Genomic DNA, 15,328 nt, shown 5'->3' on the forward strand with positions numbered 1-15,328 from the left:
ATTAACCTAACAATAAAGGGAAATTTGCAATTTGCAGCTACATGGATGAAATGATATCACTTACATGTGATATGTAGAATAACTGCATGTAGAAACACAATGGTCTAAATGGGAGTTTTCTGAGACACCCTTGGCTCAAAAATATAGTGGGGAGGGGGCGGAGTGATGGCTCTAGCAGTGAGGTATCTACCTTGCTGGCGCTAAAGTAGGACTGATGGCAGTATAAAGGCGCCCCTTATGGTCCAAGCCAGGAGCGATATCTGAGCGCATAGCCAGGAATAACCCCTGAACACTATTGGGTGTGGCCCAAACATCAAAATTAATTAATTAATTAATTAAAGAATATAGCAAGGAAAAGAAAAGAAACTGAGTGTAAGAGGAGAAACACAAATAAGGTCCGAGCCATCTCAGGTGCACTGGGTAGTGTTAAAAAAAGACAGAAATAAATATACAAGCCAAAGACAACAACAATGGAACGAACAAACATAAAGTAGACCTGTTATATTGGCAGGGTTGGGGGTGGGGGGATGGAATGGGATGCACTTCTGAACCATTGGTGGAGGTAGGTGGACACTGATGATTGAAATGGCCTTGATTAATTGTGTGTCTGAAACCCAACTATGAAGGACTTTGTAAATTACAATGGTTTTAATAAAATAACATTAAAATTAAAAATCATAATAAAGAAAAATATTTTATTCTATTGTATTTTTTTTTTTTTGCCACAGCTCGCAGTGTTCAGGGCTCAGGCACCATAAGGGTTATAGGCATCAAACCTAGACCAGCACGCACATGTAAGGCAGGCATCATACCCCTTGTTCCCTTTCCCTCTAGTTGTCTCTTGCTTTTACTCCCTGTACTGAGTCCACTAAACTCTGATTATCTAATATACTACTGTGTTTTTAGTGTGCTTCTTGCCTATGTGCTTAGGATAGGTACTTCCCAACAAGTGGAAAAATCTGGATTAAGCTTCTCTCCCCCACCGCGGAATGACAGGACAGATTTTACCTTGCATGCTGCTGACCTGGTTGGATACCAGGCACTCCATATGGTTCCCAAGCCATCCAGGAATAATTCATGTGTTATGATTCAGGAGTAAGACCTAAAGCAGCTATGTGTAGTCACAAAAGGAAAACAAACCAAGATGCTAGGGAGGGAGAGAAAAAGAGAGACAGAGAGACTGAGACTGAAGGAGAGATAGAGAGAAAGGGAGAGAGACACTGAAAGAGACAGGGACAGAGATACACACACAGAAAATTATGGATGAAACTGGTGGATTATATAATAACTACACTTTTTCAACTTTCTAAGAGCCCCTCTGAGGTATTCTAGCCTCCCCCAAACCTGCTGGACAATGTCAGCACTTGATTCTTTGGCTCTATTTAGACTTAGAGGCTTCCCAAGCCTTATACTTGATAGTAAATGCCAAATCTTGGCACTTACTTGATAGATGCTGAATAAGCAAACTTGGAATGGGAGAGGTTGTGTTGAGCAAAAGGAAAACTAAAAAGTGACTTAAAATTGAAAGGTTTTTCTACTTTTCCAGAAAACAAAAAAGAATACGAATATCTTTCATCCTTTCTCATTAGGAATCGACACCCTGGGTGCCAGAGGTGAGCAGGGGGAATATAGGATGAAAGACTCAACAATATCCATTTCCTCCAAATCAGAAAGCTCGAGCCAGGGGACATCATCTGGGACTACCTCTTAGGTCCGAATAGCCCTCTTACGGAACCCCACTTGGGATTTGGGTTCCCGATTTATTTTCCCAGCTCTGCCTCCTTGGAGTGCTGGAGCAGGAGCAGGCTCGGTAGAAAAGCGGCAGCGCCGGAGCCACCAAGGAGGGCTCTCTCTGTTGGGGTGCGCTCCGCATCTCCGGGTTTTAGCAGGAGCCTGCGGGGGGCGGGAGGTGCGGGGGCCCACGGAGCTCGGCCTCCTCGGCGGCGCGTGTGTAGGGGGAGCCGGCGTGCAGGGCTCCCCGCTCTCTCCTCCGCTTTGCGGTGGGCTCGGGAGACGATGCTGGAGCGCGGCGGCGCCCCGCTGCTGCACCTGGAGGGCTGAGCGCAAAGCGCGGGGAGCCCCCGGGAGCGCCGCCTGCAGTGGGGTGGCGAGCCGGACTGCTCGCTTGGGGCTGTCAGATGCTGCTCGACCGCCCCGAGCCACGCCACTAACTTGCCCCTGGGTCGTGCGTGGTGGTGGTGGTGGTTGGTGCCTGGGCGCGGAGATCCTGGGCGCCTTGGAGCGAGTGGGGAGGTGGAAGCGGGGAGTGAGGAGTTCGAGGCTCCCCAGGAGGGATCCTGTGAGTGATTTTTTTTTTTTGGGAGGGGGGTCTCTCCCCGCCGCTCCCTTCCCCCCCCAAGCCGAGCCGCTTTCCCTCTCCGCCAATTCGGAGAGCGGCGGGGGGGGCGCCTGTGCCATGCGGTCGCATGCCGGGGAAGGTCCCCGCGTCTGAAGTGCCCCCGAGCTAAGTGAGCGAGCGAGCGGGCGAGGGAGCGCAGGAGCGGGCGCCCAGGCCAGGCGGGGGGCGGCCGGCGATGACAGCCATGAAGCAGGAGCAGCAGCCCACCCCGGGGACCCGAGCGGGCCCGACGCAGCCGGCGGACCAGGTGAGAGTTGTTGTTGGCAGCTGCGGCCCCCCGAGCGGGGGCCCCGCCCCGGTCCCGCGCCTCCCTCTTTCCCACCCTCCGCGCCCCACTTGCAGCCTCTCTCCGTGGCTCCTCCATGGACTCCGCTGGAACTTAGAGAGCCTCGGAGTTTTGCTCGGGGGCCGGCGAGAGAGAAAGAGAGAGAGAGAGAGAGACAGAGAGAGGATGCGCCAGGTGGAGAGCCGCGGAGAATGGGGGAGAGAGGTAAAAGGCTGGAGGGTGGGTGGGTGGGAGGGTGTGATGATCGGGGGCGCCACCGGCGGGAGGGAATTGGGGAGACAGAGGTGACCTGGGTCAAGGAATCTAGAAGGGACAGTCTCTTATCTCGGCCGATTACAGGAATTATTGCGCTCCTGGAAGATGCTGGGTCTAAGTCCCCTCTTTATGGAGCGCTGGCCAAAATCCCTCCACACCTACCTCTGCTGGAATAGGCAGATGACCTTTAGGGAGGCAGAGTTTCCCCCTTTTTTTCTTTATTCTTTGAAGGAGATGAGGGTGCCAGACCCGGGGCCTTCCGGAGGGAAGAGGTAGGGAAGCCTCCGGAGCACTGGTGAATGGAGCGGAGCTGGGGAGCATTGGATTTTTGGTTCTTCGGTGGCGCTGGGGAGAGGCTGGAGACAGGGATTTGTGGTGCCCAGATGTGTCGTGTGTGCACAGCCGAGGCGCCCTGTGCTGGCTGAGGCTTTTATCTGCTCCCCTTTAGGCACCCAGCAAACCCCACTCTTGTTTAGGTTTATGGCAGACCTAGAGGGTGGATGACCAGCTCGCCCTACTGCCTGGGTTTGGGGTGACTTGAGAGTTCTGCGTGGCTTTTCCTCAAAGTTGTGGGGGGAAGGAGCGCCAGGGAGGTGGGAACCCAGGAGCAGCTGGATCTGTCGTGTTCATGAGCTGTCAGTGGCTGAGCCCAGAGTGCTAGACTGAGGTCAGAGGTGACTTCGGAGCTGGAGGACAGCACCGCGGGGTGACCTAACGGGCTCTTAGCTCGGGGTGTGCAGAGCCAGAGCACAGTGCTTCCGGGCTCGGTGGTGGCAAGCGACGTTGCTAGTTGATGGTAAAGTGGGGTAAGTGGGGGGTTGGTAGTAGCCGGTAGTCTCCAGGCGACTGTTCCACTCCTCCCATAGTCTCTGTGCCCAGGAGAGCTGTTCTGTGCTCACAGAAGTGGCAGAGGAAGCGATCAGTCGCTGCTCTGGTTCATATTCTTGTGTGATGATCTCCCCTGGCTTGTGGTCTTTCCCTGCCTCTCTTTTTCCCACCACATGTTTCACCCAAGTGGTGAAGATTAATCAATAACTTAAGGGTCCCTTCAGTTTCCTGGAGTGAATACTGCTTTTTTTTTTTCATTTATTAAACAAAGCACCTTTTTCTTTCTTTAATTACCCTAAGTTTGAAACTGTTAAAAATCGCACAGTATGTTGTAACCGTGTTTCATATTTTCCTCTGCCCCTTCCACACTCATAGATAGCAAGTGGTTAAGAGATTATAGGAAAAAAAATTTTTTTTTCAGTACAGAAACGTGGATATCACATCCTTTTCCAAGCTGACAGCTCTTAAATTTCATTAACAAGGCTCTGAGCTTCTAGACTGCTCTTGGAAAGATGCTACCAATAAGAATGATTAGTTAGATGAGAGTCCCCACATGAAATCTTTGCTCACTAACCTGAGACACCAGCTGGTTACTGGAGGTGCTGCAAACCTTTCAGTGATGGTAGAGATGGGGAGGAAGCAGCAGAGCAGTGCACACAGAAGCAGGGTATGCATGTGGATGCAAAGGACATGCTGTGTGTGTGTGTATATATATATCTATATCTACGTATATATCTATATGGACAGCTTTTAGACCTTCTGTCAGAACTAATCTGGTACCTACATTTGTATGGAGCAGTAGATTCCAGTTTGAATCTGTTTTTCTTGTTCCTGTACGTTCTTGTTTGATGGTCACTTCAAATATGCAGAGAGTAATCATTTGCAGTTCTGTTTTAGTTGAGGCTTTTAGAGTGCTTATCTTAGTGTCTATGATTTTAATATGTCAGTGGTAATGAACAACATGTGTGATTTAAAATGAGAGTTTGATTTTGGCACGATGGAAAGTCAAGTGGAGTAACATCCCACTAAGGGTTTTTGAGGCACTCCGAGAAGATATCTCTAGGTCCTTTATTACAAATTTGGCCTACAAAATTATGCCCAATTGCTATGGATTCCTATACTATTTGTCACCATACTATTTGTTACAAGTTTTTATTAACAGTGTTAGTCATTGTAATTTTATTCAGAAATTGGCATGGAACTGTGATGTGGTATATAGTGCCTTTATATACACAGATTGATTCTTTTCAAGTTTATAATAGCTCTCAAAAACTATTCAGAAATTCATATATAAAGGCATCTTTATAAAGTCCCATGTTAGTAGTAAAATGGGAACAAGTTTCAGCTAATCATTTGCTATACACTCTGAAATTTAAGCTTTAAGTGTTAGAAGTATTTTTAAATGTCTATGGTAGAAAATTTTATGAAGTCAAAAAAGTATCTTGAGAGAAACAGCTATTTTTATTTACTGCATAAAGAAAGACCATTTTCTCTCTAGAAAAAACTGGTTGTAAGCCATATAATTTGATTATTGCTGTAGCCTTTTAGTAGACTATGTATCACAAAGAGTTGCTCTTATACCAAGGGAGCAATGATGGAAATAAATGACTCTGGACAGTTTTTTAAATATCTTCTATCATTGGAAATTATTTTTCATATTTATAGACTTTCCTTTAAACAAATTTGAACAAATGTTTATGGCATTAATTTTATTTTTTATTATACTACTGATTTGCAAATGTTTGAAAAGCGATCATCTATCTCAGTAGATCACATTCTAAGTATGATCAGTATAATTTTATATTGAGAGGCTTACTATTTTTCAACTTTCCCTTAAATACTTGCCTTGAACAGAATATAGTCCTTTGGATTTGCAAGTTCACATTTATTGAATGAAGTTATCAACTTGATTCTTAAACATGTTGTTGTTGTTTGGGTGGGGAGAGCTACCCTTTTATTATTTCAATACTTTCTTTTCTCAGAGGTTCTCTCAGTGATATTGGAATGCCCTGAGCTTCTCTTGGCTGTACAGACTATGGTTCTGTGTTTGTCCCTGAGTGTGATGTTGATTTCTGTTGGTATTACAGGTCACGAAGGTCACACATGGTGATGATGTGTGGAAGGGGACAATGTGGTTCCTGAAATTGAAGTTGAGGCCTCATACATGCTTAACATATATTCTACTTCTTTGGGTTCTCTTCCTGGCCTACAGAGTCCCAGTTTAGAAATAAGAATACAAATGATTATGGAATTAAACAAACTTGATAAAGTTTTTATTCATGAAAGGTAGCTAAAGATAAAATGAGCAAATTTAATTCTGAAGGGCTATGATCTAATATGTAAACAATTACAGTTCAGTATATTCCTGTTAATAGAATGCAAAATAATTATAAGTAATGTGTGTATAAAGCTATCTTGAACGTAAAATTCAAGAAACATTTGCTTAAAACTTTAACAACAGATATATCTTGAAATTTTAAAGTTAACTTTAAGATTTCTTCTATTACTTTAATTATTAGAAAAAAGAAGCAGATATAATGTGGTTCTAAATAAGTAAGAATATATTTCATGTCTCTGGTAATAAAGAAACTTTCAAAGTTTGTTAAATGAGTATATTTTTATTCAGATCATATTTAGAATTTGTCCATGTTTCCACCAGGTGGCACTCCTTTGCTTAATCCAGTGGGTAAAATTTCAGTTACTAATAAAACATTTGGTTGTTCTCATAGCTTTAAAAAACAAATGAAAATAAAACACCAAAAAATAAACAAGCAAACAAAAATTAAATAAACCAGAGAGTTCAGAAAAACTCTATTTTCTGATGTATAAGGAAACGTGTATATATATGCACACAGATATGTATATATATATTTTAATAAACAACTACTTGACAGCTACAAAAGTGTCATCAGTTGTGAACCTCTTAAAACTTGTAAAAAACTGATCTTAAAACTTTTGGTGACCTATTGAATAAATAATTCATGATTAAAATTGTCACTAAATATGTAATGTTTGAAATAACTTTTGTCAAATATATTTTGACCTTTAAGTAATATTAGCCTAAATATTTCATATAGAAAGTTGTAATTTGGTATTTTTCTTTCAACTCCAGCCTAGGAAATCTTCAGTTTTCTTATATATTCTTAATAAATAATTTAGGAAAAAATTATTTTCTATGTTACTTTACTATAACAGCATTTTATAATTTTTATATGAAGTATTTTTAAAAATGTATTGCATCTAATTATAGCTTTTGAAAACTGTAAAATACTTTCTGTAATAGAAAATCTATCACTATTCATAACTTATTATATATTGCATCTTACTAGTATGAGATTTATATATAATTTAGTTATTCTAACAGATTGTGTTATCACATAGCAATCTTTTTTTTTCTTTGTGCCACACCCTTGACGCTCAGGGGTTACTCCTGGCTATGCACTCAGAAATCATTCCTGGCTTGGGTAACCATATGGGATGAAGGGAATAAAAACCAGGCTCATCCTGGATCAGACTCATGAAAGAAAAACACCCTACTGCTGTGCTATCGCTCTGACCCCCCACATAGCAATCTTTATATTTGTGAATCTACTTATATTTTTTTACTCTTAATCTCTTATTACAATGCATATAATTATTACTTATATATTAATATCCATGACATTTTAACTGCTGTTTTTGGAGCACACCATTAGATATTTATTGTTTATAAATGTCATATATTCTATTATTTTCCCATGAACTGAGTAATTCTTGCAGTCAAGAATCATTAATGTAAAAAATGGTTAGATAAAATTGGATTATTGATATTGATGCTGCATTATCTTATGAAACATATTGCATTGGAATAAAAAGCCAAAATCTCCCCATTTTGAATAAAAATTAAAGTACTTCAACATTTGATTTATTGAATTATTTATATCATACACTGCTTTAAACTTTGGCATTTTCAGTTTACATTTCCAGTGTATTTTTAGTATACCTCATCATTCAAAATGTTAGAAGCTTTCAATCATTTTAATCAAAATATAATTTTTTGTGTATTCAAGTACAAATAGTTATTAATAGATCACTATGAGTTATGCATTGGAAACCATACATTTCCATAAGTCAATATCCAAGTAATACCAGTTATAATTGTGTCTTTGAGTCAGGAGAACTAAATTTCTTTTTTATTTGGGAAGATACATAATTGTATACATTTATTGTGTGCTTCTTGTAAACATTAGATGAAATAATATGTACCTTTTGAGCAATGCCTCTTTCATGGCAAGTCCTCCTTAAATGCATAGTCTAAGTGGGGCAAATTGTAGTGAGAATCTTAGAAGATCATTGGGCCACACAGGACTGGTGTATTATTTTAAGATTTCACACTGTTATACTGATCAATATATACTTGAGTAATTATTTAAGATTGTTCATCTGCATGCATGGATTTAGATATAAAACTTAGCAGGCATACAGTTATCAAATCATTGTTATATCCCTTATTCTATACAATCAAAACATTATTTCTTTTGATACAATGGTGGGGTACTGTCAAAAATTAGCTTCTTTGCAGACCATATATTTAAGGGTCCTGGATTTTTTAAAAAGACTAATACTTACTGGTGATTAATTATAGAATAATTTGATGATTATAGTATATGTTGTATATTATTTTAATTTTACTCCTTATTGTAAAGAAATTAACATGAAGAAATATTGATTTGAAGTAAAAATATTTTGATAATGATAAGGTATAATTTTATAATATTAATGTGATATAATTTATATAGAAATATCTCAGTAAATTTCAGTAAATAGTGCAGGATATTGTGGAAATCAGTGGAGTTTTAGTATATAGTAAGTTATTGGTGGGTGAATAATACAATGTTGAATGTAATTCAAATGAAATTCCTGGTTTGTTTCTTTGTTTTGGTTCCACACTTGGTGGTGCTCAAGAGCTGACACCTGACTCAGGGATTGGGGATTGTCCACACAATCTCAGGTGTCACTCCAGGCAGTGGTGGCAACCATATAGGATGCTGGGAATTGAATCTAGGTAGACATGTGATAAGCAAGTATGATACAATCTGTACTACCATTGTGGTCTCTCCAATGATATTACACAAATTTTTTACAACAATGTCTATGCACATTTCTCTATATACTATGCATCAAAATTTTATGTGTTCTACAGTTCATGAATACAGTTAATACAGTAAATACAGTTTATGTATTATAAAATCATAATGGAGGCATATATTAAAACATGCATCTTCTAGAAAAGTTTGGAATTCTTCTCATCCAAAAATAAGTCAAGGATACAATAAAGGGCAAATAAGTATAGAGAGAATATAAATTACCTTAACATTTCACCATAAACACACAACATTACATAATGTTAAAATGTCTCTCTTTTGGGCTGGAGTGCTAGCACAGTAGGTAGGGCATTTGCCTTGCATGTGGCCACCCAGGTTCAATCCCCAGCATCCCACATAGCCCCTACAGCCCACACAACCAGGAGTGATTACTGAGCACAAGAATCTGAAGGAACTCCTAAGTACTGCCAACTGTGGCTCAGAAAAACAAAAACAAAATCAAAACAACATCACACACAAAAGAATTTTAATGTTAAATTCATATCTGTCAAGTTGTATAGGGTTCCTATATATAATCCTAACTATAGCATCCATTTCCAGACTAAGTATAGAAAACTTGCCTGTATTTAAAACTGATTATATATGTGTATTATTTTAACTGTTTTTCTAATAATTGATGTCATTAGTATTATTTATGCAACTTCTACATAAAATAAATGTTTTCCATTTTTAACTATTTTTAACTTTTTCACATAGTATAATATCTAAATATTAACTTCTAAAATAACTTTCAATAAATAGGTAGAGTATTAACCAAATATGTATAAAAGTTTTTGTGGAACTTCCAAATTATTTTTATATTTAAAGACATCTAGAATCAACATAATGAATGTGTGTGAACATTTAAAATTAAATTATAAAATTAAAAATAATTTAAATGAAAAATTAAATGGTTAAATTAAATTATTTAAAAACCTTGATTGCAGGACAGATGATAAAAATCCTCTAAAAACTTTTTCATGTTTAAAGAAAGCAGATACAGGGTTCAAACTTGTCAGGGAGAATTGACTTATACAAAAACTGGCTTAAGGTAAGAAGACTGTGTTTTTATTTTAATTGCTATTATGGTTATAGTTCACCCGAGCAACCTGAGAAACCCTGCAATGTCTTGCAAGAGTGAGTTTGTGTTTAAATTTATGGAAATTCTTGATATATGTCCATTTGTAATGATAGCCTAAACATACTAGGTATTAGGTGTTTTACAGTTAGATTATTGTAGGGCATTAGGAAAAATCAATTTATAACTGATTTTTTCATAGTTTAGAAAACAACCCAGGTGTTTTCTCAAATGATGTAAGAACTTATCTGAAGTGTTAGTGGTTTTATGTTCTCTTTCAAGTAGTTTGAATTTTAAAAATAAAAAATTAAATAAATTTCAAATTTTTCAAACTGTTATGTTGAGTTAATATTTCAAGAGTTATTTTGGTGCATTATCAAAACACACTTTATATTTGTGAGAGCCAAGATAAACTCTGTTTCTTTAGTAAGCTAAGCTGTATGTTGTCTGGCTTTAATATTATTGTAATTTGTCATACTTATTGATTTTTTGTGGTCAATACAAAAACGTATCTATTGGATTACAAGATAGAAAATGAAGAAAAGTGAGGAAAGAAATCCATTTTTATTATCTTCACCTAACCCCCTTTTTGAAATCTAAATGAAGATTCAATTTCTTATTCCCTATGAATATCTCTGCTCTGAAAACATAAATGTGACGAAGCTGAATTATATAATTGAGAACTTGAATGGCAGTCTCTCCTGTTATTTGATTTTAAAGTAATAGACCAGAGAGACCACTTGAAATTGCATTTATAATGCTTGTATGGCGTAAAAATAGATCTCTCTTATGACAGGTGGAACTATGTTAAGTAAAAATTCTGATTCTCATGAAATGTAATCTCAAGAAAGGCTTACTTGAGTTAATTAATGTGAAACATGGCCATTTTTTAAATTTCACAACTTTTAGGAGCACTGTAAAGTTTTGTTTTATAAATCAACATTTTCTATTTTACAAACTTGAATAATTGTTATTTTATTTTAGACAGAGCATTCACCATTAATACTCAAGGCAAATTTTGAGTAGAGAAAAAAGACATCTTGAGAATAACTCTTATCTTTTTGCTTTTTATTTTGGGGGGGGGCACCCGGTGACACATAGGGGTTACTCTGGCTATGTGACAGAAATCGCTCCTAGCTTGGGGGACCATGGGGGATCAAATGTGGCCTGTTAGCTCATGCAATGCAAAAGACCTACTGCTTGTGTCACCCTTCCAGTCCAAATAATTCTCATTTTTAAAAGTGAAAATTTTCGGGGCCAGGTGGTAGCACTAGAGGTAAGGTGCCTGCCTTGTCTGCGCTAGCCTTGGATGGACTGAGGTTCGACCCCCCGGCATCCCATATGGTCCCCCAAGCCAGGAGCGACTTCTGAGTGCATAGCCAGGAGTAACCCCTGAGCGTCACCGGGTGTAACCCAAAAACCAAAAAAAAAAAAGAAAAAGTGAAAATTTTCTAGGTTATTTGCACTTAGTACATTTCCTGTGACCTATAAATTTATCAATAGATTTTTTTTACATCTATTCCACTATCTTTAAATAGAATTCTATCTATTCTGTAAATTTATGTAAATTTTCAAGCAGCATTTTGCAAATTTACTTTTACTTTCTTTCTTGAATATAGGAAAAATTGTGCTTCTAGAAATGATTTTAATGTTTTGGAGCTATAGTGAGGAACTTCATCTAGTATATCCTACTCCTTTAATTGTAAGAATTGTGGTTATTTCAATTGTTGACAGCTTATTTTGGGGAGGGTGGTTTGGGTCACACCTGGCAGCACTCAGGGCTTACTACTGGTTCCATGCTTAGAAATCACTCCTGGCAGGCACAGGGGACTACATGTGATGCCGGGATTCGAACTACCATCCTTCTGCATGAAAGGCAAATGCCTTACCTCCATGCTATCTCTCTGGCCCTGTTGACAAGCTTATTGACAGTGATTATTATGTTTGTATTGAAATGGAGTTAAAATGTAAAAAAAAAAAATCTGCATTGACATCTATGGATATTATCATTGCTCTAAAACTTAAGTTTATCTAACATTAGTGATAGTATGAAAAACTTATGCATTATGAAACACTTAAACATGTCTTTGCAGAATCATGTATCTCATGATTTTAGGATGGTAAACAAAGATATCTTTGTTTACCTTTGCATCTGTATCATCTCCATACAAAAATTTAGTTTCTTCTGCTTCTCTACATGTATGTGGTTTAGTCTCTATCTAATATGGTTTGCTTCTGACTCTAGACTACTGCGATGTCCATAGTGGCCTTGTTTTTTCAAGTCCTTCCTTTCAAAAGACCATATGTTCATGAAATAAGTCAGCACTTTGAAAACATCTTTGCTATTTAGATTTAACGACATTTTTCAATAAGAAAATGGACAAGGTAGAAGGAAATGGTTTGTCTAGGGTCATACGCTGGAATAAAAATATTGTACTTGATTCAAAATCTCTGTATTTTTTTTTTTTTTTTTTTTTTGGTTTTTTGGGCCACACCCGGCGGTGCTCAGGGGTTACTCCAGGCTGTCTGCTCAGAAATAGCTCCTGGCAGGCACGGGGGACCATATGGGACACCGGGATTCGAACCAACCACCTTTGGTCCTGGATTGGCTGCTTGCAAGACAAACGCCGCTGTGCTATCTCTCTGGGCCCCAAAATCTCTGTATTTATGAAAATTTTTATTTGCTATGTTGACAGATATAGCTGCTTCTCTACTTTGTTGATACATAGTTGGATCATCTCTCCTTAATATTTGGCATCAGAATAACCTTTAAAAATGTTCTTGGAAGTTTCAAATTTAGATAAAATACACTGCACATTTTGGGGAATTTCTGTTTTTAGCCTAGTAATCCTTAGATTTGTGTCACCTAACTACAAGATTTCACAGATTCGTGTACGCATATTCTCCAATTTGCAATGACAAGAATTCATGTAAAAGCCACAAATCCATTTGGAAAGTAGACTATCTAATCCAGTGTTCCAAGGAAACTGAAGTATTTCCCACCATACATGCAGTCAATAGCGTGCATAAAATCTATTCTTTTTCACTTAGCATGCATTAATACCTATTGAAATCTACTTCTAGTTTGAAATTGTTTTTCAGTAAGGACTGACTTGTATGAATCCCATCTTAAAAAAAAGAGAGAGGAATGCACTTAAAAGTTATGAAAATCTGAAAAGTGATTTTTAGAATTTCCTTGGGGATTTAATACAACAAGGTTTAGATTCACTGGAATTTTAGAGATAAAGCTGTTTCCAGAAGCTGATAATTTTGTCAAAATAGGATGTTCAAAAATGACAAGCCTGAGAACTTTTACATATTAAATCAATAGATAAGAATTTTTGAGTTACAAAAAGCTCTTTTCTGTGTAAAGAATTTCTGGAGGCTGGAGAGATATTACATGTGTACAAAACCTTTAATTGCATGTTGTCAATCCTGTTTTAAATCCCTGGAATTGCACATGGACCCTTGAGTACTTCTAGGAAATATTTATGCAGATAGAGCCAGGAATAAGTTTAGAATACCATTGGGTGTGACCTCAAAGAAAACCATAATAGCAACCACAAAGCAAACAACTTAGGAGTTTCAACCTAGTTTAAATTGCACTTACATATTTGAGTGAGCTCCCTAGTGTTCTCTGAATCTCTTTGTTTTTCTGGTAATGGGATCCTAACCTTGCTGATTTGATACTGAGAATTAGAATGAGATGGGTATACTATTTAGTATATTCAGAAAATAGTGGTTTTAATATTTTATCAATGAGTATTTTGTTATCATACAAAACAGGAAAATTATGGGAATTATTATGCTAATATATTTTGAGATGCCCAGCTATTAGGAACATAGTTTTAAGACTCTGTTACCTTGGACAAATTTCATTGTACTTTTAATAGAGTTTTCATTTTTTGTTGGTAATAGGAATTATATGGAGTCAATCTGGCTTAATAGCAAACATATGTTGCAGGTGGTAGACTTCTATTCCCAAGTGGAGAAGTAGTAATCCATCTGGTGGCTTCCATGACATGGGGGAATAGTGAGGGTTCAACCTTGAAAAGGAAATTTACCACTTCCTTTTCTACTCATATTTGATACTCAGGTCTTCAGAAGGAAAATTACCACTTCCATCTCTATCTACCATGTCACACATAGAAGGTCCTGGGGAAATTCATCACTGTAAAATCTAGGTTGAGCCCCTACATAGTAAGGCACAGATGCTTATGACCTACTGGCCTCATGAGGCAACCATCAGACTGTGGTTGAAGTCCACTTAGTCTACACAAGGTGGGAGATGTTACCTGCTTCCCTATTACCCTGGGATCCATGGACTCAGCTGAAGCAAGGAATTGCTTTTTGTAGGAAGGGAAAGTCAGTCCTAAATCTTAATCAGGTTTTATGGATCCATTGCATTTGTTCACAGAAAAAAAATTATGAGGATATGAATAGTGAAGTAAAATTAGTATATTAATAATGAAGTAAAATAAGTTAAAAGAAGGGAAGGAGAGAGGTAGATTGAATACAAAGACTTTGCCAGAATGTTCCAATATGGGAAGAGTAGCATTTTGGAGAAGTTTAAGTGTAAATAGTTTTCATAGCTACATTTCTCTCAAATTCACACAATTAGGAGTGAGTGGAACTTATCATGGGGAAAGCATTGACCAGGTGGTCTTTTCTTGAGTTCCTATTGCAGTCTGTCCTTGCATTCTTGGCGCCTCACCTTGGAGGGATCCATTCTTGCTTGGGCCTAGAATAATGTATCTTAGTGGCTTTCTGAACTTCTGAGATGAGTCTTTTATGTAAAAGGCTGCATACCTTTGGGCTGGTTTAATTTTTAAACAGTGTTTTTCCCAACTTACATCACTAGTGCCCCCTATCGTACATCGTACTGCTTGCAACACATGGACTCGACTCATCAAGAGAGCTTGTGAGATCCATCTTTATGACACTTTGAAGTTTAGGGAAAAAAAAAAAAAGTTTTTTTTTGCATCTTAAAGGTGGAGAACTGAGTCTGCATTTTGCTTTATTTTGGTTTACTTTCCTAGCCAACAGTTAAATTCCATCTTATGCTTTTAATAAATTTTACGTTTCAAATGCTGCTTCATTCCTACTCAGAGCTGCAGCCCTTGAGCTATAACAGCGAATCCAAAAAAACTAATATAGAATCACAGATGGTGCAAATATTTGAAAATAGGTAAATACAATTGAGGATTAGCTGCTTAGGCTCAGAAATGTCAGCTTCTCATTGCCTATTGGTCACACAAGGCAATTTTAGTTAAGGAGTAACCCAGGAAAAAAAGCATAGTGATATAAAATTGCTAATTTGGAGCTGTGCAACATAACCAGCCCATAAATGTTACATAAACCCCCCAATGAGTCACTCTATAATAAGGGAAAGGTATTTC

The 15,328-nt window shown here is 38.0% G+C and overlaps 1 protein-coding gene across 2 annotated transcripts in view; it reads left to right on the forward strand.

Annotated features, from left to right (window-relative positions):
* The first annotated feature begins 2,367 nt into the window (after positions 1 to 2,367).
* Positions 2,368 to 15,328, forward strand: part of DPP10 (dipeptidyl peptidase like 10) — a 671,116-nt gene continuing 658,155 nt past the window's right edge. The window contains exon 1 of one of the 2 annotated variants that reach the window (XM_049773821.1): positions 2,368 to 2,606. In XM_049773821.1, the coding sequence (XP_049629778.1) occupies positions 2,535 to 2,606 (72 nt within the window). In that variant the 5' untranslated portion in view covers positions 2,368 to 2,534. Of the gene's footprint in view, positions 2,607 to 2,705; positions 2,850 to 15,328 lie in introns of those variants that run through there. The other variant, XM_049773822.1, reaches the window with a different exon arrangement.

Source organism: Suncus etruscus, chromosome 5 (genome assembly GCF_024139225.1).
Source record: "Suncus etruscus isolate mSunEtr1 chromosome 5, mSunEtr1.pri.cur, whole genome shotgun sequence".
In the NCBI taxonomy this organism is placed as follows: domain Eukaryota; kingdom Metazoa; phylum Chordata; class Mammalia; order Eulipotyphla; family Soricidae; genus Suncus; species Suncus etruscus.